The sequence below is a fragment of the Tupaia chinensis genome, unplaced genomic scaffold (assembly GCF_000334495.1).
Source record: "Tupaia chinensis unplaced genomic scaffold, TupChi_1.0 Scaffold000037_4, whole genome shotgun sequence".
In the NCBI taxonomy this organism is placed as follows: Eukaryota; Metazoa; Chordata; class Mammalia; order Scandentia; family Tupaiidae; genus Tupaia; species Tupaia belangeri.
The window spans coordinates 22,791-46,687 of record NW_006159487.1 but is presented as its reverse complement, the minus strand read 5'-3'; the positions used below and the strand labels follow the sequence as shown (position 1 = coordinate 46,687).

General features: G+C 44.1%; 1 protein-coding gene and 1 pseudogene across 1 annotated transcript; one reads left to right on the top strand and one right to left on the bottom strand.

Moving 5' to 3' along the window:
- Positions 1-4,444: 4,444 nt before the first annotated feature.
- LOC102474434 (telomeric repeat-binding factor 1-like) lies at positions 4,445-13,839 on the bottom strand (annotated as a pseudogene).
- A 7,584-nt stretch (positions 13,840-21,423) lies between these two features.
- LOC102474012 (olfactory receptor 8D2) lies at positions 21,424-22,368 on the top strand. The gene has a single exon (XM_006140621.2). It carries the CDS (start codon positions 21,430-21,432, stop codon positions 22,366-22,368), a length of 939 nt encoding a protein of 312 aa, XP_006140683.1. The 5' UTR covers positions 21,424-21,429.
- The last annotated feature ends 1,529 nt before the right edge of the window (positions 22,369-23,897 follow it).

The following is a 23,897-nucleotide window of genomic DNA, read 5'->3' as shown; positions in this document are numbered from 1 at the left end:
GACTGTCTTTCAGATTGCACATATTTTGGAGGTAACTCCCACCAACCTGACTATCAATAGTTAGAAATAATGTCTTGAGATACATATTTTACTTATCTTGTTTAATTTATAACAGTTACTATTTTTGGTTATTTCCCTTGTTAGGGGTTTATTTCCCTTTTTTATTTTTATTTTTTGAGAGGTTTTTCCTATAGGGTGCGTGCGCTCACCAGAAAGAGAGGTCACCCCCCACCCCGGGGGAACAGCCACTCCACAATCTCTTCTCCTCCATTCTCCTCCTCATGCACATGTGCCCAGGGTGAGTTTAAGCCACCGGGTCCAGGACCTGAACCACCGTCGGCTACGTGGGAGTCCAGCAACATAACCATTACGCCAACTGCTTTCCATTTGTTAAAAAGCAATGTCAAGTGCATAGAATCTAAGATGGATCTACAGCCATCCAGCTGAGAATGTTTGCCCATGAAGAGAAACTGCATTTGTGAGGCTGGGGCAGAAGAAGGCGGGGGAAGGGACTGTGCGGCTGGGCTGTTGTCTTCTCACCCCAAGTAGACAGGGCTCACATCTCTGCACTTCGTCCTTCTCTGGGAAGATGTCACTCACCCGATGTGTAATCCCAACAACCACCTCTTTTAGTAAAAGCTTCCCCTTTTGCTGGCCTGTCTACTCACCCTGACCACCACCACCACCATCGCCACAACCACCCACTTACAACATTTCGATAAGTTCCTCCGATGTGACAGATGTTTTGTGAGGCTCTCTGAACAAGGTACAATTCCTCCATTAGGGAACTTTCAGTCTAGAGGAGGAGACCTAAAGTGAACACAGGCAGGTTCACTACACTGGGGTGTGTTCTGCACAGGGGCAGAGCACATGGAAGGCAGATGAAAGAAGCCGCATCGGCCGTGGGGAGCAGTGGAGGCTTCCTGGGGAAGATGCTGTGTAAGCACAGACCTGAGTTGGGCAGGAGCTTGTCTACACAGGGAGCAGTGGTGACAGGTGGTCTGGCGGCAGGTGAGTGTTCTGTGCAGTTCCAAGTGCCTGTGGGTGGTGCAGAGTGTGAGCTGCGTCCTCACTCACTTTAATGATGCTCAATTCACCAACATTTTCTACCAACTAGTTTCTATTAGGGTTGTTCTTCTTTTATTTTTCTATAATTATTTATTTTAATTTCATTTATTCATGCATTTATTCTAATTTGACCAGATGCACACACACCCATAAACACATACACACACACACACACACACACACACACACGAGGTGGAATGTGAGAAAGAAAGGCAGCAGATCCAGGACTTGAACTGTGGTCAGCCATGTGACATATGAGAGTGTCCAGTGCCTTAACCACCATTCCACCTCCTGGTCCCCTGTTCTATTTTTTTTTTTTTATAGGGCGCATGCGCTCACCAGTCAGACAGAGAGAGAGAGAGACAGAGAGACAGAAAGCGAGAAATCACCCCCTGGGGGGATGGCCACGCTACAGTCCCTTCTCCTCTGTTCTCCTCTCGGGATCTTGGGCACGCACGCACACACGCCCTGCGTGAGTTTTAAGCCACCGAGTCCAGGATGCGAACCGCGGTCGACTATGTGGGAGTCCAGCGACAAAACCATTACGCCAACTGCTGGTCCCCCCTGTTCTATTTTTCAAATGATGATGCTGTTCTACTTTTCAGGATCCAGAGGTGAGGTCGTGTTGTCCTCCCCTGCCATGCTTTCCAATGCTTTCCAGTCACCTTACGCCCTCTTGTGTCACCTCAGCTCGTCACGGCAGTGCCTCCTGCTATACCCCTGACTCCAAAACGTCCTGTGTCACCTCACCTCATCACAGCAGTGCCTCCTGCTGGACCCCTGACCCCAAAATGTCCTTTGTCACCTTTCCTTTATCATCTTCCCACAAATGTGCTCTTTTTTCTATATAGGGTGTATACACTCACCAGAGAGACAGAGAGATAGAAAGCGAGAAATCTTCCCCAGGGGGAATGACCATGCTGCAATCCTTTCTCCTCTGTTCCCCTCAAACTGCTAGGTCTGGGATTCGAATGCAGTTGGCCATGTGGGAATCCAGCGACCTAACCATTACACCATCTGCTGGTCTCCAAACATGTCGTAATGACACCATTCTGCTATTCAGTAGCCTTTTGTGACCCTTCACAGTGTTGAGACCCCGTTCTAAAAAGAGAGTGAACACTCAAATCGTTTAAGAGTGTTCTGACAATTAAAAAAATATTTACTTAATTTTATTTATTCATATGTTTATTTTATTTTAATTTGACCAGAAAGAGACATGGGGCAGGGGGCGGGTGTGGGACGAGGGAGTAAGAAAGCCAGCTACCATGTGCAGGGCTCTGGGACGAGGGAGTAAGAAAGCCAGCTACCATGTGCAGGGCTCTGGGACGAGGGAGTAAGAAAGCCAGCTACCATGTGCAGGGCTCTGGGACGAGGGAGTAAGAAAGCCAGCTACCATGTGCAGGGCTCTGGGACGAGGGAGTAAGAAAGCCAGCTACCATGTGCAGGGCTCTGGGACGAGGGAGTAAGAAAGCCAGCTACCATGTGCAGGGCTCTGGGACGAGGGAGTAAGAAAGCCAGCTACCATGTGCAGGGCTCTGGGACGAGGGAGTAAGAAAGCCAGCTACCATGTGCAGGGCTCTGGGACGAGGGAGTAAGAAAGCCAGCTACCATGTGCAGGGCTCTGGGACGAGGGAGTAAGAAAGCCAGCTACCATGTGCAGGGCTCTGGGACGAGGGAGTAAGAAAGCCAGCTACCATGTGCAGGGCTCTGGGACGAGGGAGTAAGAAAGCCAGCTACCATGTGCAGGGCTCTGGGACGAGGGAGTAAGAAAGCCAGCTACCATGTGCAGGGCTCTGGGACGAGGGAGTAAGAAAGCCAGCTACCATGTGCAGGGCTCTGGGACGAGGGAGTAAGAAAGCCAGCTACCATGTGCAGGGCTCTGGGACGAGGGAGTAAGAAAGCCAGCTACCATGTGCAGGGCTCTGGGACGAGGGAGTAAGAAAGCCAGCTACCATGTGCAGGGCTCTGGGACGAGGGAGTAAGAAAGCCAGCTACCATGTGCAGGGCTCTGGGACGAGGGAGTAAGAAAGCCAGCTACCATGTGCAGGGCTCTGGGACGAGGGAGTAAGAAAGCCAGCTACCATGTGCAGGACTCTGGGACGAGGGAGTAAGAAAGCAAGCTACCATGTGCAGGGCTCAAACCGCGGTCAGGCCGGGTGGGCCAAACCCAAAAAACTGCAGCTCCTTAACCACCACCTCACCTGCTGATCCCTGCTCTGACAATTCTATGAACTGGTTTTCAGTTTACCCTCCAAGTAATTCTTGGCCTCAGTTAAAACAGGATGGTTGTTTCTCCCCAGCATGTGTGCTTCTTGGTGTCTGTACCTTTCTCTTCCCACCTGGGTTCTAGTAATGCTTTTCTTCTGACAATTCCACTGGTCAAATCACCAACTTTAAGATTTCTCTTCAGGGGACCAGCAGTTGCATAACATCTGTGTCGCTGGACTCCCATGTAGCTGACTGCGGTTCATGTCCCGGACCTGGTGGCTTAAACTCACGCCGGGCGCATGTGCATGCGTGCCCAAGATTCCAAGAGGAGAACGGAGGAGAAGGGATTGCAGCATGGCCATCCCCCCTGGGGGGTGATTTCTCGCATTCTGTCTCTCTGTGTCTCTGTGTCTCTCTCTGTCTGTCTGGTGAGCGCACATGCCCTATAGCAAAAGAAAAAACAAAAAACCAAAAAACAAAACACCTCTCCCCCAAAAAAGACTTCTCTTCAGGCTAGCAGGTGGCTTAGCAGTTAAAGTGCTCCACATGGCCAACCACGGTCCAAGTCCTGGATCTGGCAGCATGGAAACCACAGCAGACCCCCATGCAATGTCCCAGGTGGAGAACAGAGGAAAGGACTGTGGCATGGCCATCCCTCGGGGGCTGATTTCTCACTTTCCCTCTCGCTCTCTCTCTGCCTCTCTAGCGAGTGCCCTATGGCAAAAATCTTTTTAAAAATTGCTAAAAAATAAAAATAAGTTTTCCCTGCTAAGTTTCCACACGTGCACTCACCAGACAGACAGAGAGAGACATAGAGACCGAAAGTGAGAAATCACCCCCCAGAGGGGATGGTCACGCCGCAATCCCTTCTCCTCCATTCTCCTCTCGGGATCTTGGGCACGCACGCACACGCTCCCGGCGTGAGTTCTAAGCCACCGGGTCCAGGATGCAAACCGCGGTCGACTACATGGGAATCCAGAGACATAGCCATTATGCTAACTGCTGGTTCCCTCTGCCGCCTTCTCAGTGCAGGGCCTGGCAACGCCTTCTCAGAGCCTTGAACCCAATGACCACATGGAGAAGAGCACAGATGTTCCTCCAAAACTCAAAATAGAGCTACCACGTGACCCAGAAGTACCACTTCTGAGAACATCCAAACACTTCTTATTTACGATCTCAGAGGGTGCTTATGTTCGTGTTCATGCAGCACTGTCACAGCAGCCGAGCGGGGGCAGCACAGATGCCTGCCCACGGAGGGCCGGCCTGCTACCCGGGACACGGACGGGGAGACACTGTGCTCAGGGAGACAGGCCAGCCACAGGACGGATGCTGTCTCGTTTCTTGCATTTAAGGCATCTAAAACAGACAGGGAGCAGACAAAATGGTGGCCACCCAGGGGTCGGGGAGGAGCACAGGCGGGTGGTCGATGGGTGTGAAGTTACAACTCCCCAGGACCAGTGTGTTCCAGATCTCCACTTGTGGCTAACAGCTCTGTGTAAGTGCACTTTCACATGGTAGAGGGTAAATCCCACGATAAGTGCTCTTACAGAAACAAAAACAAAAGCCCAAACCCAGAGAGATGCAAGGGAACCTTGGTGGTGACGGTGGCGATGGGCCCACGAGTGTCAGCCTGTGTCCAGACTCGCCGGGCTGAGACATAACACTTGGCCAGGTTTTTGTGTTCCAGCTATACTTCAGTAAAGCTAGAAAAATACAGGACTCGGATAAAGGTTACAGCGTATTACTTTGCTAGTAGACAATAGTAAGACACAGTCCTTCCATACAGGAAGGTTGTGGTGCCCTCCCATTGTACAGGCTGGCGAAGAGCTGCCACGTCCAGTGTGGCAGATGTAGGACGTCGTGCTCACGACGGAAGAACCGCTGCGTGACAGCTGAGTGGAGACGCTCAGGGACTGGCACACATCACAGTGCACGAGCCTAGTCTAAGAAAGGTACCATGCGTCTGTATTTTCAATTACACACGTTAAAGTGTTAGTTTCCTGGACATACTGCACTAAATAAGTTACATTGTTAAATTCAATTTCATCTGTTTCTTCTTACTTTAAAATGCATCTATTGGGAAACTGCCCACGTGGCTTACATCTGTGAGTGACAGTAAATTTATATTGGATAGTGCTGTTCCAGGGAGCACCAGATGGGAGAAAGTGAGGCTCACATGCGTTCCCCCGGCATCATAATTTATGACCACTAGGGAAACATCTATGGCCTCTTTCTAATAAGAACACTTAGAAACTTTGAATATATTTAACAAATTTTAATCAATCACTGTATAACATTACAGCATACAAAGTGAATGTTCGAGAAAATGGAGCTCTCCCACACTGTTGGTGGGAATGTGAGTCGGTCCAGCCACTGTGGAGAGTGATATGGAGATTCCTCAGAGACCTACAACCAGAACTACCATCTGACTCAGCAATTCCACTTAAAAGAGTTTTAGGAAGCCTATCAGAGTGAGTGGCCGAGGAGGAAGTGTTACTACACCTTGGTTTTGGAGGGCTTAGTGAGAGTCACGAATGGGCAGCACTTGGAAGGTTGGGGAAGTGGGGCCGTAAGATGCATGGCATAGGACTCCTCCTGCTAGACCCCGGGGACCATTTCTACCCCGAAGACTCATGGAGGAGAGAGAATAAGGACGAGCTGGGCTCTCAGGGAAAAGAGCTGTGAATACACAGGTCTAATATCTCGGAAGGACCCTGTCACCCTCCTCCACCCTCATGGACGTGGAACCGCAGGGCCTGTGAGCACATCTGCCTTTTACTGAAGACCGCTCTTAGTATGAAATGTCCTCTGTGTGCAGAACTGGCAGGGCGGCATGGACAGTATACAGGGAAAACACGTCCCTGGAGTAAGGCAGGCCCCTTGGGCTTTCCTGGGTGAGGGGATCTGAACTCTGTGGTCTTCGAGCTTTTCAACTCGGCTGTGTGCAGTTCCCACACTGAAATGCTATCTAGCCATCTCTGAAACACCTTGGTGGCGAGAAAACCAGTGAGAAAAAAGCACAAAGACAAGTAGGGGTGACACGAGGGCAGCAGCTCAGGAAGGGTCCGTTGAGGTGACTTTTACTCCATTGACCTCAGGCAGGCTCTGAGGCCTGGATGGCCGCCATGTGGGTGAGGCAGGTCAGGTCCTGGTCTTCCCAGACAAAGGGACAGCGGCCGGAGAGAAGGACTCGTTACTTAGTGCCACCCACCCCCAGTCTAACACGTTAAAAAAATTACACTGAACCCCAGGTTAATTATTTTGCGAGCCCTACCCCACCTCTCATTCTGCTCCTAAGCCCTGGCCTGTCCCTGCACGCAGCTCCAGGCCTGTCCTTCTTGCCCCAGCCTTCCCTCCTTACTTTCCCCCCATCCCTCTCCACCCGATTGTTTCTTTCATACATGAGAGAGGAGAAGGAGAGGGTCTCACGGTGTGACCCTCTGCACCAGGTGCCACTTCGCTCCAATCGCAAGTGCACGCTCCCACGGCCAGAGCCCAACACGGGCCTCCCATGTGAACGCACGCTTAAACTTAAAAGCTGAAAGCTCAGTATTTTTATATCATAAAACATACGTGTAGCCAAAACATCAACTGTTAAAAGTATTATTTCCAAATTATGCCCTTTGCATTTTCTTCACCTTTGTGTCCTAAAACTACCAGCCTCTGCGAGGGCCCCACCCTCCGTCTTTCTCTTTCAAGGAGCCTGGAAAAGCCCTGACTGCACTTTCTCAGTCCAGGGGGGCCGCACACCTCGGAGTGGAGCGGGCACCCTGGGAGTCTGGAGAACGCCACTTCGTGGGCTGTAAGTGACTCAGAAAAGCCCATTTTTCCGCTATTTGGTTCTTGGACTCCTTCAGAAGAATGACAGATGGAAACCACTCCTTGGTGACAGACTTTATCCCCAGGGTTAGACTGGTCAGAGCTCCAGCTACCCCCTTCTTCCTCTTCTTGGGGATCTATCTGGTTACTGTGCTAGCCAATCTGAGCTTGATTACATTTACTTCTGAATTCGCACCTCTACACAGCCAGGTATTATTTAGTCTTCTGTAGATATCTGTTAGTCTGTCTTCACACCCAAAATGCTAATGAGCTTTGCTAGAGAAAAACACCATCTCCTACACAGGGTGCCTGACCCAGCTCTGCGTTTCCTGCCTCTTCCTCCAGCCGAATGCTACGCGCTGACAGCCTGCATGCGATCACTAGGGCGCCCTTTTCAAGCTGCTGTTGGAGCTCCGTGTTATCTCCTTCCGGTCTGCACTGTGGGGTCCCTTGCCCAGTCTCTGGATGGGGTGTGGGGTCCCTCGCCCAGCATCTGGATGGTGAGACCAGCGTTCTGTGGCCTGGCCTCACACGTGCACCCTGCACCTGCTGCCCTGCGACGGCGAGAGGCGCTTATAGGAAACAGAATAGAGATTACAGAATACCACACATTTGATTCCTTATGCAAATACATCGGTATTTCATCACTCTCACTTGCTAAATAAAGCACACACAACTCAAAATGCTAAAAAATGGTTAGTCTTTGACCAAATCTTCTAAAGAGTGAAGGAGTGAAAACCCGAAATTGTTACTAAGCTATGTATGGTCTTAGTCTTTATCAAAGTTGTCAAGGTGATCATGGCTAGTATCAATTTAAGCCTTTACAGAATACTATTTAGACTCAATACTGATATATTAAATGAAAGTATCAGAGAATGTGATATTTATGGCATAAGGCTATAAAGAAGCTTCACTAAAGAATTATTTTTTATTTAATTTTATTCATTGTCATTTTTTTTGAAGTTGACGAGAGAGAGAGGGAGAGAGAGAGAGAAGGAAAATGAGAATGCAAGCTGCCAGGTCCAGGACTCGAACCATGGTCAGCCATGTGGGAGTCCAGCCACCTTAACCACCATGCCACCTGCAAGCCCCTGTTCAAGTTTTAATAGTAGAACAGAAGTCAAATTGTTCCTAAATGATACACAAAACTATTCTTACTAATAATACAATTTTTTCCTATGGGATTATATTCAAGCTTGTTGCTTTATATGAACCCACTGAAATGAAAACCTAAGTATGCTAAACTTATAAATGATTCTGTACATTTATCTATTAAAACATCTTAGTAATCACATTGTATATGAAGACCATACACGAAGTCATCATTGATCAAAGGGTTAAATGATTTAAAAAATGTTATGTGTAAGTTAAAGGGTTGGGTTGAGGTTATTGGCCTATAGACACAGAATAGGTTAACAGAAATATTTTTTCTCTCTCTCTTATAAGGTTTTACATTTTTATCGAAATAGAATTTGAGGGCAGGGGTATTGAATGTGGCAGTGTTCAACAAATACACATTTCATCAAAATAAAAAGATTCTTAAAGAATACAATGATGGTATATAATTTTATCATTTTAAAACTAATTTTCATATTAACTCTCACAGAAAAATACTGTAATGCTCTAAACAGAAACTCTAAGATAGATGAATGACCAGCCAGTTTCACTGAAATGTAGTAATCGAAACATCGGACTGCCCGTGTACCGAGCCTTTCCAAGCACATCCAGTCTTCACTCTCTGAGCGGAGGAGTTTTTGTTTCTTCATAGTCCGCTGTCTTTTAACATGACACTTCTTTGGTTGTTGAATTTATAATGTAATAGTATTTTAGACCAGTTTCCCTCTCCATATTATTTCACACCAGATCTCAAATGCTTGTCCTCTTCCCAAAGCCATGCCTGTCTTTCTGTATCGATGTTTTTCAGGAGCTGCTGACTGGCTCTTTGAAGGATATATCTTTTTGCTTTCAGTGGGTCTTCTGATTTATTTCTCCTTTTTTCCCTCTCTGGAGTTCCGTCATTCTTATTAAGGCATTGTTGCTGGCTTCCAAATTTCAGCTTATACCAGACATACGTGTGAAACCTCGAGAAGCACACAACCCCCTGGAGATTCAGTTACCACAGGCTGGGTTCGACGACCACCTGCCCGTATCTGTTAGCTCCCGTTTCCAAGCAGCATCATTCTGCCACGTTTATCTGGAGAAGCTGTTCTTGCTCTTTTACTTTCCACAACACTCGTTGCTGCCTTCATCAGAAAGGTCGATGATTTTTCATTTAGTACAGAATTCACATGAGTCTTTATTTTCTCCATCATGTGGCTGTCACTGAAGTGTTTAAAAAAGGAATGAAATGTTTCTTTCTGAGGGATTATCTTCATCAATTTCCTTTATAAAGTTGTGTCAGAATTTGGCTCACCAAATATTATTTCAAAGACTTCTGCTTCCTTAAAATTGCCATTTTCCATACAAACAGCGATAGCCTGAATTTTCATTAAATTTTATATATCTTCATGAGGTTTGTCATATTCCTTTTCAATTGAATCCCAAATCATCAGGGCAGCTTCTAAGGGTTTATTTAATTCATCACTTTCCAATAGTACATTTAGGGTTTCTTCTGCTGCAATTCTTGTCAAAAACTCTCACACATACACACACACACACACACACACACACACACACACACTTCTCAATTGATAAGCTGTTAGATTGGAGAGTCCATGAAGAGCCTGGACACTGTCACAGGTCCCATGGAAGCCCTCACGGTGGCCATCACAGGGCTACAGTGTAGTTTTAATACACATGTACAATGTGTAATGATCAAATTAAGGTAATTAGCATATTCGCTGTCTTAGACATTTACCATTTCTTTGTGGCGAGAACATTAAAATGCTTTCTTTTTTAAAAATAAATATTTATTAAAATTTACTTCTTCTTCTTCTTATTTTAAAATCTGACCAGAGAGAGACACACATGGGGAGAGAGAGGGGGAAAGTGAGAAAGCAAGCTCCCAGGTCTGGGACTCAAACCATGGTAGACCAGGTGAGAGTCTGGTGCCACAACCACCATGCTACCTGCTGACCCAGAAATGCTTTTCTTCTAGCTACTTATTTAAGGGATTTTTCAACTCTTCCTTCTTCATTTCGCCCTAGCTTTTACAAGAGTAACCATGTAAATGCCGCATTAAGGGGAAAGAGGAATTATTATTCTGTCCTTTGCTATGTGGAATGACATCTGTCTCTTGGACAAATAGATAGATACAGCTACATATGAATAGATAGGTACATATATAGATACGAATTCAAACAGACTGTTTGAATAACATCACAAAGTATCTTCTACACAGCACAGTGACACATCTATGAGAGGTTAGCAGAACAGCAGATGCCAAGTGTATTTTCCATGTCAGTAGAATTCACGTGACACAGACATGGTTCAAGATTAGTTCACAAAAGTATAGACTGAACATAGATTCTTTTTGTGTGATTGTCTTCTGCCACTCCTTACAGGTTTCATTAACAGCCAGAAAATCTGTACCTACTGCTAGCCTTTAGGCCCTGCAAAGAAAGGCAGCAAAGGTGTGCAGGACCGAGGCATGCTCAGGACTGCCCTCATGAGTTGCCCTAAGCCAGCTCCGGTAGCTTCAGTGTGTGTTCTCACTAACAGTCTGAGCACCACTGTTCTCTCTGCTATAACACTGGGGGAGCTGGTCTTTACAAACTGTGAGCCCTTGCAGAACACAGGCCTCATCTTTCCATCTTTTGTGTTCCTGGTGTTTAAGGTTGTTTTCATTTTGAAGTCATTCAATATTTGATGTTCTGAATATTGTAGCCCAAAGCATGCTGTGTTATTTTTTCCAGAAATTAAGAGTAAGGTTAATATACAGGTGGACGGTATATAACTATAAAACAATCCCTTTATTTCCATCTCCCTACCCTTAGGCTTCCTTTTTTGGTATATTTCAAAACATAAAGGTTGGATTTTTTTTTCAAAATGTAATATGATAAAGTTGTGTAAATTGCTTAATATACATGGTTTATATATAGAGATTTTTGCTATAGGGTGCATACACTCACCAGAGAGACAGAAAATAAGAAATCACTCCCTAGGGGGATTGCTACTCTATAATCCCTTCTCCTCCATTCTCCTCTTGGGAATTTGGGCATGCATGCACATGCATGTGACGTGCATTTTCAGCCACCATGTCTGGGACTCAAACTATAGTTGACCACATGGGAGCGACATAAGCATTTCACCATCTGCTGGTCCCTGCAATTTTAAGAAATAATGTCCTTTTCTTTCTTTCTTCTTTACCTTTAATTACTGTGTATCATTACAGCATACCAAATGGATTTTCCCATCATGAGTACTCTGCATATTGCAGACATTACCATACATATTATCATCGCAGATAATTTTTTCATTTTTGTGTCCCTAAAATGTTATTTATTTATTTATTTTTATTTTTAAAAAGCACTGTTTTTATTTATACAGAGTCCTAACCAATTCAGCAGCAGGAGGAGTGGAAGTGACTCCCTTACAAGCTGGGGCCTCCATGTGCTGGCCTGTCATTACCAAAACACAGGCAAGTGGCATTGTGAATTTGGTAAACTCATGACAGTGTTTAGTCTCTGCTAGAGCAACAAGGTGAGCGTCGTTCTCTGCTTCTGTAAGAATCCTGAATTTAGGGTTTTCAACTGTAACTACTCCAACTTCTATTTCTGAAGGTTTGAATTCAATTGACAGACCAGTAGAGAGGCATGTAACTGCAGTTCCCAATGTCCGTTCAAATGTCCAATCAAATTTCTTCTTTGCTTCTTTTTCAAGGAAGCTGGTTGACTCAGTTTGTTTAACTCCTGCTGCAGTGGATTTAAACCCACAGTAGTAACTTGCAGGATCACACTTGTACACCTGAGGACTTGTTCTTCATCTGTACCAATTAAAATCCTACGACAACCAAGAGGCCTCATTTCAGCATTCTGTGTGTAGATCTGAGAAATATCAGCAATTCTTTTACACAGCATGTCCACAGGAATCTCATAGCCATACTTGTATTTCCAACAAGCTGCTTCAGAGCGTACCCTCTGAACCTGGGGTCGGCTGTCAGCTGTCATTCTTGTCATCACACAGCCAATGTTTTGTTTTCAGTTATCTCGAATAAGTGAGTCACTGTGCTAGAATCCAGTCATTCATCAGAACTTTTTTCTGTGTGACAATTACTGCACAGTCTTTCCCTCTCACAGCTACTGGTGTAAGGCCAGCCTGGTTAATAGCCTTGAAAGCATATTCTACTTGGTAGAGCCGGCCCTCTGGTGAAAAAATGGTAATGTGGTGGTCAGAGCCAGCGCTGGAGCCACAGCACGTTTCGGTGCATCCACTATCTCCAAATACTATCTCTGAGTCCCGTAGCCCCCGCACCAGGCGTACACGCCCCTCTTGGAAGTTGCCTGTGTCCCTAAAATGTTGCTTCTTCCTTTTTGCTGTTGATTCCCTCCCCCATTCCCCAGCCTCCTCCCACACTGTCTCCAGTATCCATTGCTCTTCATGCCTTTATACCTTCCCATTTTTCAGTTTCTGCTATAGAGTGCCGACATTTCGTATATATTGGGGGGGGGGGACCTACAATGCCTTTATTTAAATGCTTATAAAATTCCTACAGTGTCTCTCCTTGCATCTGCTTGTTTTTCCCTCTAGAGTTTTTTCCCTTAGGGTACATGTGCTTGCCAGAGAGAGAGAGAGACAAAGACAGTGAGAGAGAAAGTGAAAAATCACCCCCTGGGGGAGACAGCCACACCACAACCCCTTCTTCTCCATCCTCCTCCTGGGATCTTGGGCATGCACACACACACGTCTGGTATGAGTTTCAAGCCACTGGGTCTGGGTCTCAAACCACAGTTGGCCATGTGGGAGTCCAGCAATGTAATCACCATGCCATCTGTTGGCTCTAGCATCTACTCTTAATATATTTTTTTGTTTTAAATTTTCAGAAAGTCAGCATATGTCACGAGTATGTATTTTGTTTTGTATATTTAGAGCATAGTTTATTACAAATAATTTTAGAGTAGCTTCGGTTGCTTGTCTTAAGGCACAAGTAGACTATATTATGACAGTTTTTGTCACTTCCAGTGATAAGCAGCTGGCTCCACTGAGCTTTGGCAGCATATGTGTTAGGCTGAAGGCCTGGGCAGCTTGAATGTGGGGGTTGGATGCCACGCCACAGTTGGCTAATGCAATCCAGATCTAGTCTGTCAACAGATCTGTGCTGCGCCTGGAACTAACCCAGATGTAGCACACGCGCTCTACCCTGCACACACATTCTACTCTGTACACACGCTCTACTCTGCACACACATTCTACTCTGCACACACGCTCTACTCTGCACACAGGGCTCTACTCTGCACACGGGGCTCTACTCTGCACACGGGGCTCTACTCTGTACACAGAGCTCTACTCTGCACACGGGGCTCTACTCTGCACACGGGTTTCTACTCTGCACATGGGTCTCTACTCTGCACACAGAACTCTACTCTGCACACAGGGCTCTACTCTGCACACGGGGCTCCACTCTGCACACAGGATTCTACTCTGCACATGGCACCAGACCTTACGTGACACAGAAGTCTGCACTCCCTCTAAACCTTTACCATGCATGGACTCTCCTACCTCTGAGACACTCCCCCTCTCTATACCCTTATAAAAATTGCTAAATCCCTCCATAGGGTGCGACTTCTCTTCCCCCCCTACCTCCATCGGACCAGCAAACCTCTCCTGGGAGCATTCCCAGTAAAGGCTCTACATTTCTAATTTCTCATGTGGTCAGCCCATTCTTTACAATATGAATATTTTCTTTTTAATAAAAAATGGATTTTCAAATATCACTCTATGGTGAGCATATTGATTTTCTCATTCCCAAGAGAAATTGTATAGAGAAATAGAGCAAGGAACTTTGCTGAGAGTAAATGAAAACGTGTAAAGAAATAAAGAGTGTTAGAATAGTGTTAGATGTTCTATTAACACTGGTAGAAATTTGTAGATCTCTCTGTAAGGTAAAGGTTAGCTGCTTGCTTTAAAACATATATGTCATTGGGTACAAGAGAATTATTTTGAAAACCCATCCCAGAAATCCCAACACTTATAAATTCATCATCCGGGATATTGATTATTTATTTATTTATTTTTAAGAATTTTTTTTTTACATTATTTTAATACATTCAGTCACATTATTTAGCTTACAAGGTGATCATTCCAATATGTGAACATTTCTCCCCAGTTGAGTTGATCAAAATATAACAACACTACCTCCCTGTCTCAACAATGCTGTCTCCGTATCCCTCCTCCAAATGTTTTTCCCCAGGCCCCACTCCTCCACACACACCACATCTGGCATTCGCATCCATCTCTTGTGTTTGTACATCCTATAGCCCGTCCATCTCAGTTATAGAGTGCTGACATTTGGTATATATTAAGTGGGGACATACAGTGTTTCTCCTTCATAGCCTGTCTTGCTTCATTCAGCAGTAAATCTTCCAAATAATTATTTTATTTAACTTTATTTATTTTAATTTGACCAGTGAGGGACAGAGAGAGGTGGGGGAGGAGGGTGGGAGAAAGTGAGAAAGCAGATTGCCAGGTCTTGGTCTAGAACCTCTATTGGCCACGTGAGAGTCCAGAGCCCTTAACCACCACACCATCTGCCAGTCCCTATTTTATTTATTTTTAGTCATCTAAATCTCATATTTGCTCAAAAGCAAATAAAAAATATGCCATGTAGAGATGCATAGTTACATGAAGTTGGCAGAATAAGATAACGTGGAAGCCCTATAAGTGGGGGCCAGCGCAAGCGTGTGTGAGGGCTGTCACGATGAGTACCATATTAATAAGACTCTACAGATCTTAGCAGTTTCTCCTGGTATTGTTGACAGAAAATAACCAACTCTAAAAAAATTAATAATTAATGAGATTTATTTCCAAGCAGAATATGAGTGACCAAGGCCCAGACAGGAGACAAAACATACCTTTCTCTGGGTGATCAGGTACAGGGGTTCCTTTTATCTGATTTTGAGAGTGAGATCAGAAAAGAATGTACACCAGTACTATGTCAAGGGCAGGATGTGGAAGAATCCTGTTTCTAATGGGCCAAAATGGTCTGTCAACATCCGAGGGTGTGATTCCCTCTAGGCCCTCCGAAAAGAATTTTGAATAAAAAAAAGAAAAGAAAAGAAAAGCCTGCCAGACTTCTGTCCACAGTTCCCCCCCTACCTCCATCGGACCAGCAAACCTCTCCTGGGAGCATTCCCAGTAAAGGCTCTACATTTCTAATTTCTCATGTGGTCAGCCCATTCTTTACAATATGAATATTTTCTTTTTAATAAAAAATGGATTTTCAAATATCACTCTATGGTGAGCATATTGATTTTCTCATTCCCAAGAGAAATTGTATAGAGAAATAGAGCAAGGAACTTTGCTGAGAGTAAATGAAAACGTGTAAAGAAATAAAGAGTGTTAGAATAGTGTTAGATGTTCTATTAACACTGGTAGAAATTTGTAGATCTCTCTGTAAGGTAAAGGTTAGCTGCTTGCTTTAAAACATATATGTCATTGGGTACAAGAGAATTATTTTGAAAACCCATCCCAGAAATCCCAACACTTATAAATTCATCATCCGGGATATTGATTATTTATTTATTTATTTTTAAGAATTTTTTTTTTACATTATTTTAATACATTCAGTCACATTATTTAGCTTACAAGGTGATCATTCCAATATGTGAACATTTCTCCCCAGTTGAGTTGATCAAAATATAACAACACTACCTCCCTGTCTCAACAATGCTGTCTCCGTATCCCTCCTCCAAATGTTTTTCCCCAGGCCCCACTCCTCCACACACACCACATCTGGCATTCGCATCCATCTCTTGTGTTTGTACATCCTATAGCCCGTCCATCTCAGTTATAGAGTGCTGACATTCGGTATATATTAAGTGGGGACATACAGTGTTTCTCCTTCATAGCCTGTCTTGCTTCATTCAGCAGTAAATCTTCCAAATAATTATTTTATTTAACTTTATTTATTTTAATTTGACCAGTGAGGGACAGAGAGAGGTGGGGGAGGAGGGTGGGAGAAAGTGAGAAAGCAGATTGCCAGGTCTTGGTCTAGAACCTCTATTGGCCACGTGAGAGTCCAGAGCCCTTAACCACCACACCATCTGCCAGTCCCTATTTTATTTATTTTTAGTCATCTAAATCTCATATTTGCTCAAAAGCAAATAAAAAATATGCCATGTAGAGATGCATAGTTACATGAAGTTGGCAGAATAAGATAACGTGGAAGCCCTATAAGTGGCGGCCAGCGCAAGCGTGTGTGAGGGATGTCACGATGAGTACCATATTAATAAGACTCTACAGATCTTAGCAGTTTCTCCTGGTATTGTTGACAGAAAATAACCAACTCTAAAAAAATTAATAATTAATGAGATTTATTTCCAAGCAGAATATGAGTGACCAAGGCCCAGACAGGAGACAAAACATACCTTTCTCTGGGTGATCAGGTACAGGGGTTCCTTTTATCTGATTTTGAGAGTGAGATCAGAAAAGAATGTACACCAGTACTATGTCAAGGGCAGGATGTGGAAGAATCCTGTTTCTAATGGGCCAAAATGGTCTGTCAACATCCGAGGGTGTGATTCCCTCTAGGCCCTCCGGAAGGAATTTTGAATAAAAAAAAGAAAAGAAAAGAAAAGCCTGCCAGACTTCTGTCCACAGTTGTAACCTCCTTGCCCCTGAACACCTTCCTCCAAATAGTCCCAATGTCTCTTACCTTTGTGTCTCTGCCTGTGTCTTCCCTGTCTTTGAAATTATCTTGTTTCTTTTTTGGGGTAAGAACCTTGGGTGCTGGAAAAGAACATGCAAAAATCTCTCATTGAGATTTTTTATTTTTCCCTGAGGCTGCAGAGACTTTCTTTAGGAAAAAACGATCTATTATGAATGGGAATCCACTATATACAACTAATAGGAGGACCAAGACCTCAACGATCTCTGCTGGAGAAATCCTAAGCACAAAAGGCTGCCACAGAGTATGAAGGGAACAAGCCCTAGTTTATCAAAAACTGGTTTAAAAAGTGGCCTGAGCCAGCACCACAACCTAGTGGTTAAAGGAGCTGGATCCTACATGGCTGACCACAGTTTGAACCCCAGCTCCAGTGACCTGAAAACTACACCAGGCATTTGTACATGCATGCCCCCAATCCCAGCAGGATGGAGAAACAGAGGGAGCCGCGGCAGGACCATGCTCATCATGTGCTCTCTCTCTCTCTCTCTTTCACTAATGAACACATGCAACCTCCAGCAAATAAATAAAAAGAGGTCTTCATAAATCTATAGTAATTAATAAAGAAGTCAAACTAGTAGTTTGAAATCTGTCCTCCCTAGATAATGACTGAGATGTAAATTTACATGTAAATTCTAACTGAACTGCTAAAACAGATTAATTTATGTGCAGACTGTTAAGAGACAAAGGTGTAAGCTCTCCCAAATTGTTAAAAGCCATTGTATGCCAACATAATAAGGAGAATATGAGAAAAGAGTAATATTAGGGCAATTTCATGTATTTAGGAAGGCCAGCAATTTATTCCCATGTTTGTGCTACAGAGATATTTAATTATGCAGGGTTATGTTACAAGGTAGAAGGTTGAGATTTAGCAGGTAGCCTAGACTAAAATATGGAAATCATTCTTTATAGGAAGACATATTTTAATTATATTATTACAGAAATGACTGTATTTGAGACTCTATGTCTCCTTACTAATTTGTGTGACAGAAACAGATAGGCTATTAAGGAGGAAGAATTCAAGCAGAGCCTTCCCAGACAGGAAATCTTAGTGGGGGTGTCTGAGAGAGCTAGTGTAGAAATTCATGCAGAAACTTTGAGCAGGGCTTGGCAGAGTACTTAGCAAATTTTAGTGTCACAGAAGAGACAAGACACTTCATTTGTAGTCTGTGCTGACAGCCCCTGGGGTGATGCAATCTTTTGGAGTTTGTGGTGTTCCTGTTTTCCACTGTGTATTGCGCTTGAAGTCAGATCTTTAGAGACCCCCTAAGGCCATGGGAATTAGGTGTGTATTTCTAAGCCCCATCTCAATACCTGGTAAATGTAAGTGTCAAGAGGTGGGTGGGCATCAGTCTCTCAGCAGGCTGTTTAAGTCCTGTGTGGTGTTTGGATTGTTTCTATTTCAATGTTCTAGTTAATAATTAAGTTTGTAAGAAATTAGGTTAACAATATAAGTTATATTAACTTTGATGTGTATCAGGCTTTTAAATTTTAAAGTCAATAGTGACAAATTTAATTCTCTAAACAATGTCTACGAGCCCGGTCTTACAGATAAGACCGTTAAGTCGTTGGTGGTAGGATTTGTCACACAAATAACAAGCGACAAAAAAACCAAGTGGTCCAGACATATCACTCGCCGCTGCAGGCATTTATTTTTTGGTATGGTATTTACCTATTTTTTAAATGACTGCAGACTGCTCTGCACACTGTCTGGAAAAATGTAAACTGAAATTTATATGTATTTATTTGCTTATTTTGTATTCGTATGTCCCCTGGATGACTTAATGTTCTTGATCTGAGGTCCGTTGTGTGCATTTCAGTTTTGATGTTTCTGTCAGAACTTCTAATGAGCCAAACAAGTCTTGCAGAGTCAAGCACTCAGTGTTCTGAGCTCCTGAACTCTGTTACCCTGGCTTACCTGGAAGATCTTTCTGTGCAGATGGCTTCTGCTAGTTAAAATTGTTTACTCAAAGGCCCAGTTGGCAACTGTGGTACTAAATTGTCAAACTTAAGTTGATATTGGGCTCTTAAATATCATTGTCAAAGGAACATGTATTAATAATTCAGTGTGTGACATTGATTTGAGTTGAGCATTTGCATGGTTTGGTTAATTTTAAATATTTCACATACTCTGATTTTTGAAACTTCTTTCTGTTCTAAATCTATTTGTTTTGAGTCTGTTACTGTATTTTTCTTGTCCTTTGTATTTTTATCTGTTTTTTAAGCTTCTATCAGAAATGTAAGTAAGAATCACTTGGTAACTTGCCACACAATGCACATCTCATAGCTTTAAATCTGTAATCAGCAATAAAGGAAGCCCCAAACTGAAAAATGAAAATGAGAATATTTTAGATGTGGAAAGGCCAGCGTGCTCGGACTTGCTGGTGGCACTTCATGGCCTCATCCTCAGGGCGTCTCCAGTGCTCCTCTGAGCCGTCCCCTCCAGTGAACGTCACGGTGAAGCAGGAGCTGAGCCATCACCGTCCCCAGTTTAACTCCTTACAGCTAGACCATAATGTGCTGCTGTTCGGGGACTCTCACGTGCACCTGAATCCTGACCATTCTTTCAAAGTGATTATAGGAATCTCTGAATCTCTTTGCTCCATGAATTACAACTTTTGAAATTTTTTGCCTTTCCACTTGAAAAACAGATACTGCTTTTCTCTCAATTATCTCAAGCAGTGCATAGGTTCATGCCCCTGGGTAAGGGTCCCTATAGCTTTGGCAGGCTTTGAGTAAACCAGATAGCAAGCTCAAAAACTATTTTATAAATGTGAAAAGTAAAAAAAAATAAACAAGAAGACTCCCATCTCCAGATAGGCAAGGTCTGACTGCCTATGCATCGTGTCCTTCCATCCGCTGGGCTCTGGAAAGCAGGGGTGCTGCCTTGGCCCACTTGCAGGTGAGCCGTCCCAGGCTCAGCATCAGCCGGAAGGTGTCTGCATCACCGAGAGATGCAATTTGGTCTGACCTCCGACAATCTTTAGTGGCAATGATTTCTAAATTACTTGGTATTATGAAAGGAAACTTAGTGAGCTCTGTGTGAACCTCCTCAAAAACAGCAGTACACAGAAAGTGGGTCTCCACTGAAAATGTCACACCTCTGTCCCTGCTGACTTCAGTAGTGTTTGACTTCTGCACGAGAGACAAGCATGCCAGTCATCAGTCTGCCTCATGTAGTTCATCAAACAAATCCGGGCAGCTGTCTGAAGATGGTCCACTTTCATGGCCACTATCATCACCTTATTATTTTTAGGCCTAGTTTCTCCCATGAGAGTTGGGAAGAGAGAGAAAGTCATCCTAAACAGAGTCTTCACGATGTGGCCCAGCCCCGGTCTTGGCCAGTCAGGGTTGCAGGGTCTTCACGACGTGGTCCAGCTCCGGTTCAGGATCATGAAGGATGGTTTTTACGCAAAGTAAAAACAAACCGTATTACTCTGCATATGGACTTTTACCTTCACTGGTATTTTTTCTCATTTTGGTAAAACAGAATATAAAACCAAACCAAGTTCCAGATATTGCATTTTGCTCTCTTGAGGACCATAAATCAAAAGGACACATTATGGTATTCAAACAGCCCAATGAAAAATGATCAACCTTGATTTGTTAGCTAATATATATCATGCTTCACTTGAAAGCAAGAAACTCTGAATTCTCCTCTTGAACTTTTTGGGAAACTAAATCAATGAATGGGAAGTGCTCCAGGTCTTCCCCAACATCTTTGAGGAAGAGGAAGTTTGGCCTCCAATGATGGACAGCAGGAAAGGACCACAGTGGGACTCTGACTCACTGACAGTTCTGGTATTACACCTGAAGTCAGCTTGCTCTGTTCATTCTGGGACAGAAAAGGTCTAAACTACAGTCTAACAACAGCATTTTCCACCACATTTTCTTTTAAATGTTCTTCTTGTTTTAGAGAGATTTTTGCTATAGGGTGTGCACTCATCGGAGAGACAGAAAGTGAAAACTCACCCACCAAGGGGAATGGCCACGTTGCAATCCCCTCTCCTCCATTCTCCTCTCAGGATCTTAGGGACACATGTACATGTGCCTGGCATGAGGTTCAAGTTGCCAGGTCCGGGACTCGAACTGCAGTCAACTATGTGGTTGAACAAAAGTGAGAGAATGAGGAGCTGCATTGATTAGAGCAGTTTCCACACACTTTGTGCTCATGGTCTTTGTGCTCAGTGGTATCATTAAAAAGCCAAACTAGGTCTGGAAAGTTTGTGCTTTCTCTCAAAAGGAGGTAGTTAGGAGCTTAATCCTGAGAACAAAACACAAGGGTTCTGATTTTAATAGGAACATTCAACAGGATTGAGTGAAACCAAGTCCATGGATTACATTAGAAGTCCTTATCCCTAGCCTTTTAGCAGGTTCCTGGAAAGGACTGTGACATGGGACAGAGGCAGCCTTCAGGGATGCAAATGACCAACGTAGGGCACATTGGAAATCAGAGAACACATCCGATGTCTCTCTTTTCTTTATTTCTCCCTACAGATAATATCTGGTAAGAAATGGCTACTTCAAACTCCTCTTCAGGGGATGAGTTTATTCTTGAAGGGTTAACAAAACGCCCAGAGCTTCAGCTGCCACTCTTCCTGCTGTTCCTCGGAGTGTATGTGGTCACTGTGGTGGGGAACATTGGCATGATCCTCTTAATTGCTGTCAGTCCTCACCTCCACTCCCCCATGTACTATTTCCTCAGTCACTTGTCCTTCATTGATCTCTGCTACTCCTCGGTCATTACTCCTAAGATGCTGGTGAACTTTGTGTCAGAGAAGAATGTCATCTCCTTCCTGGAGTGCATGGTCCAGCTCTACTTCTTCCTGGTGTTTGTAATCGCAGAAGGCTACCTTCTGACGGCCATGGCATATGACCGCTATGTTGCCATCTGTAGTCCACTGCTTTACCACAGCGTCATGTCCCAGAGGGTCTGCTCTGTCATGATGGCTGTGGTGTACTCACTGGGTCTGTTTGGGGCCACAGTCCACACTGCCCGCATGTCAGTTCTGTCCTTCTGTGGGTCTCACTCTGTCAGCCATTACTTCTGTGATATCCTCCCCTTGTTGACCCTCTCTTGCTCCAGCACCCACATCAACGAGACGCTGCTGTTTGTTATTGGAGGAGTTAATACCTTGGCACCCACACTGACCGTCCTCATCTCTTATGCTCTCATCCTCGCTAACATCCTCCGCATTAGCTCCACTGAGGGACGATCAAAAGCCTTTGGCACTTGTAGCTCCCATCTCACTGCTGTGGGCATATTTTTTGGGTCTATAACATTCATGTACTTCAAGCCCCCTTCTAGCAATACTATGGAACAAGAGAAGGTGTCCTCCGTGTTCTACACCACAGTGATCCCCATGCTGAATCCCCTCATCTACAGCCTGAGGAACAAGGATGTGAAGAAGGCACTGAAGGCAGTGGTGGGAGGACGCAATCATCTTGATTAAGCAAATTCTCATAGGGAGCAGTAAATAAAGAATGAGATGAAATGTCTTGAGATCTAATTTTCTTTCTGTCTTCTAGATAGAAAGTCATCATTGTTTATGAGAGATATGTTTAATACTTGAGAATGATGGCGATATTGTTGGATGTCATTAAATAATATTATTTTCTACTTTTGGATATGTATTAGAGAAATAGGAGTTGACAGAAAAGGTAAGATAAATGAACGTTTAAAAATATATATTAAACATATCAATTTTGACAATGCTGTGAACTACGAAGTGAGTTTAGGGTTGTATTTGAGGAGGGATGATGTTAACAGGAAAGTCAAAATTTCTGGAGGGTGGGAAAAGCTATCTAAATTTTTGAGAGGAGGGATTAATTTTCAATCCCAAAGTCTTTTTTTTTTTTTTTTTTGAGAGGTTTTTGCTATAGGGCGCGTGCTCTCGCCAGAAAGGCAGAGAGAGACAGAGAGCTAGAAAGCGAGAAATCCCTTCTCCTCCATTCTCCTCTCAGGATCTTGGGCACGCACGCACACCTGCCCAGCGTGAGTTTAAGCCACCAGGTCCAGGACTTGAACCGCGATCAGCTATATGGGAGTTCAGCGACATAGCCATTACGCTAACTGCTGGTCCCAATCCCAAAGTCTTTATATTGAGATATAAGGATATTGAGATGGACTGTGATGGGTATATTGTTCATGATGAAGATCATGGTGCGTGTGTATGAGAGAGAGAGCTCACACCAGGCAGTTGAGGCTGCTGATCAGATGCATAGGTTACCAACACCTTATGCACTCCCAGTAAGATCTCTAGTCCCACTGAGGCCCCACATGGCCTCTCTTTGGACAGTTTGACCTAGGCTATGGCTTTCCAGCATGCTGTCTAGAGGAGCTTCACTCCAGCTTGGGGAGCTGAACTTGTGTTTCATCTCATCCGATAGCAATCCTGGATGATGTCAGTGGTGTTCTTTTCTCTGGAATTCTATGTCTCTTTCCTACCCTCTATACGAATCCCAGTTGTGAACACCTTGGATTTCCCCATACCCACCACTTCCCTTTTAGGAACCCAGTCATCTCAAGTAAACCCAGTCTTACAGTGGTTTCGGGTGCTGGGATGCCATCACAGCACCAGTGTGTTACCCCAGTCCTGCTGCCCCTACACACAGCACACCTCCAGAGAGCTAGACGAGGGGTAGCTAGCTGTACGACTTAGCATTTCTGGGTTTTGTCAATGGTTTGACAAAGCAAACTTTAATCGAATTTGCAGATGATGTGAAATTATAAGAACAGCTAATTTAATGCATGACAGAATCAAGATTTACAGAAACTTCTAGAGGCTGGAGTGAGGGCCACATTTAATGAGATTAAGATATATGTGGTAATATAAAATTCTATACTTCTACACAAATTAAGAGAGTGGGAAAGACACTGGTTAATTTTTTTTTTTTTAATGACAATAGGGTCAACAGAAGTAAACAGCACAGTGACCTAAAAAGTTAAGGTTACCTTGTCTGCATTAGCTACATTTTAGTA

Bases quoted from the DNA above. Each gene is read 5' to 3' on its own strand.
- LOC102474012 (XM_006140621.2), top strand. From the start codon at position 21,430: ATGGCTACTTCAAACTCCTCTTCAGGGGATGAGTTTATTCTTGAAGGG.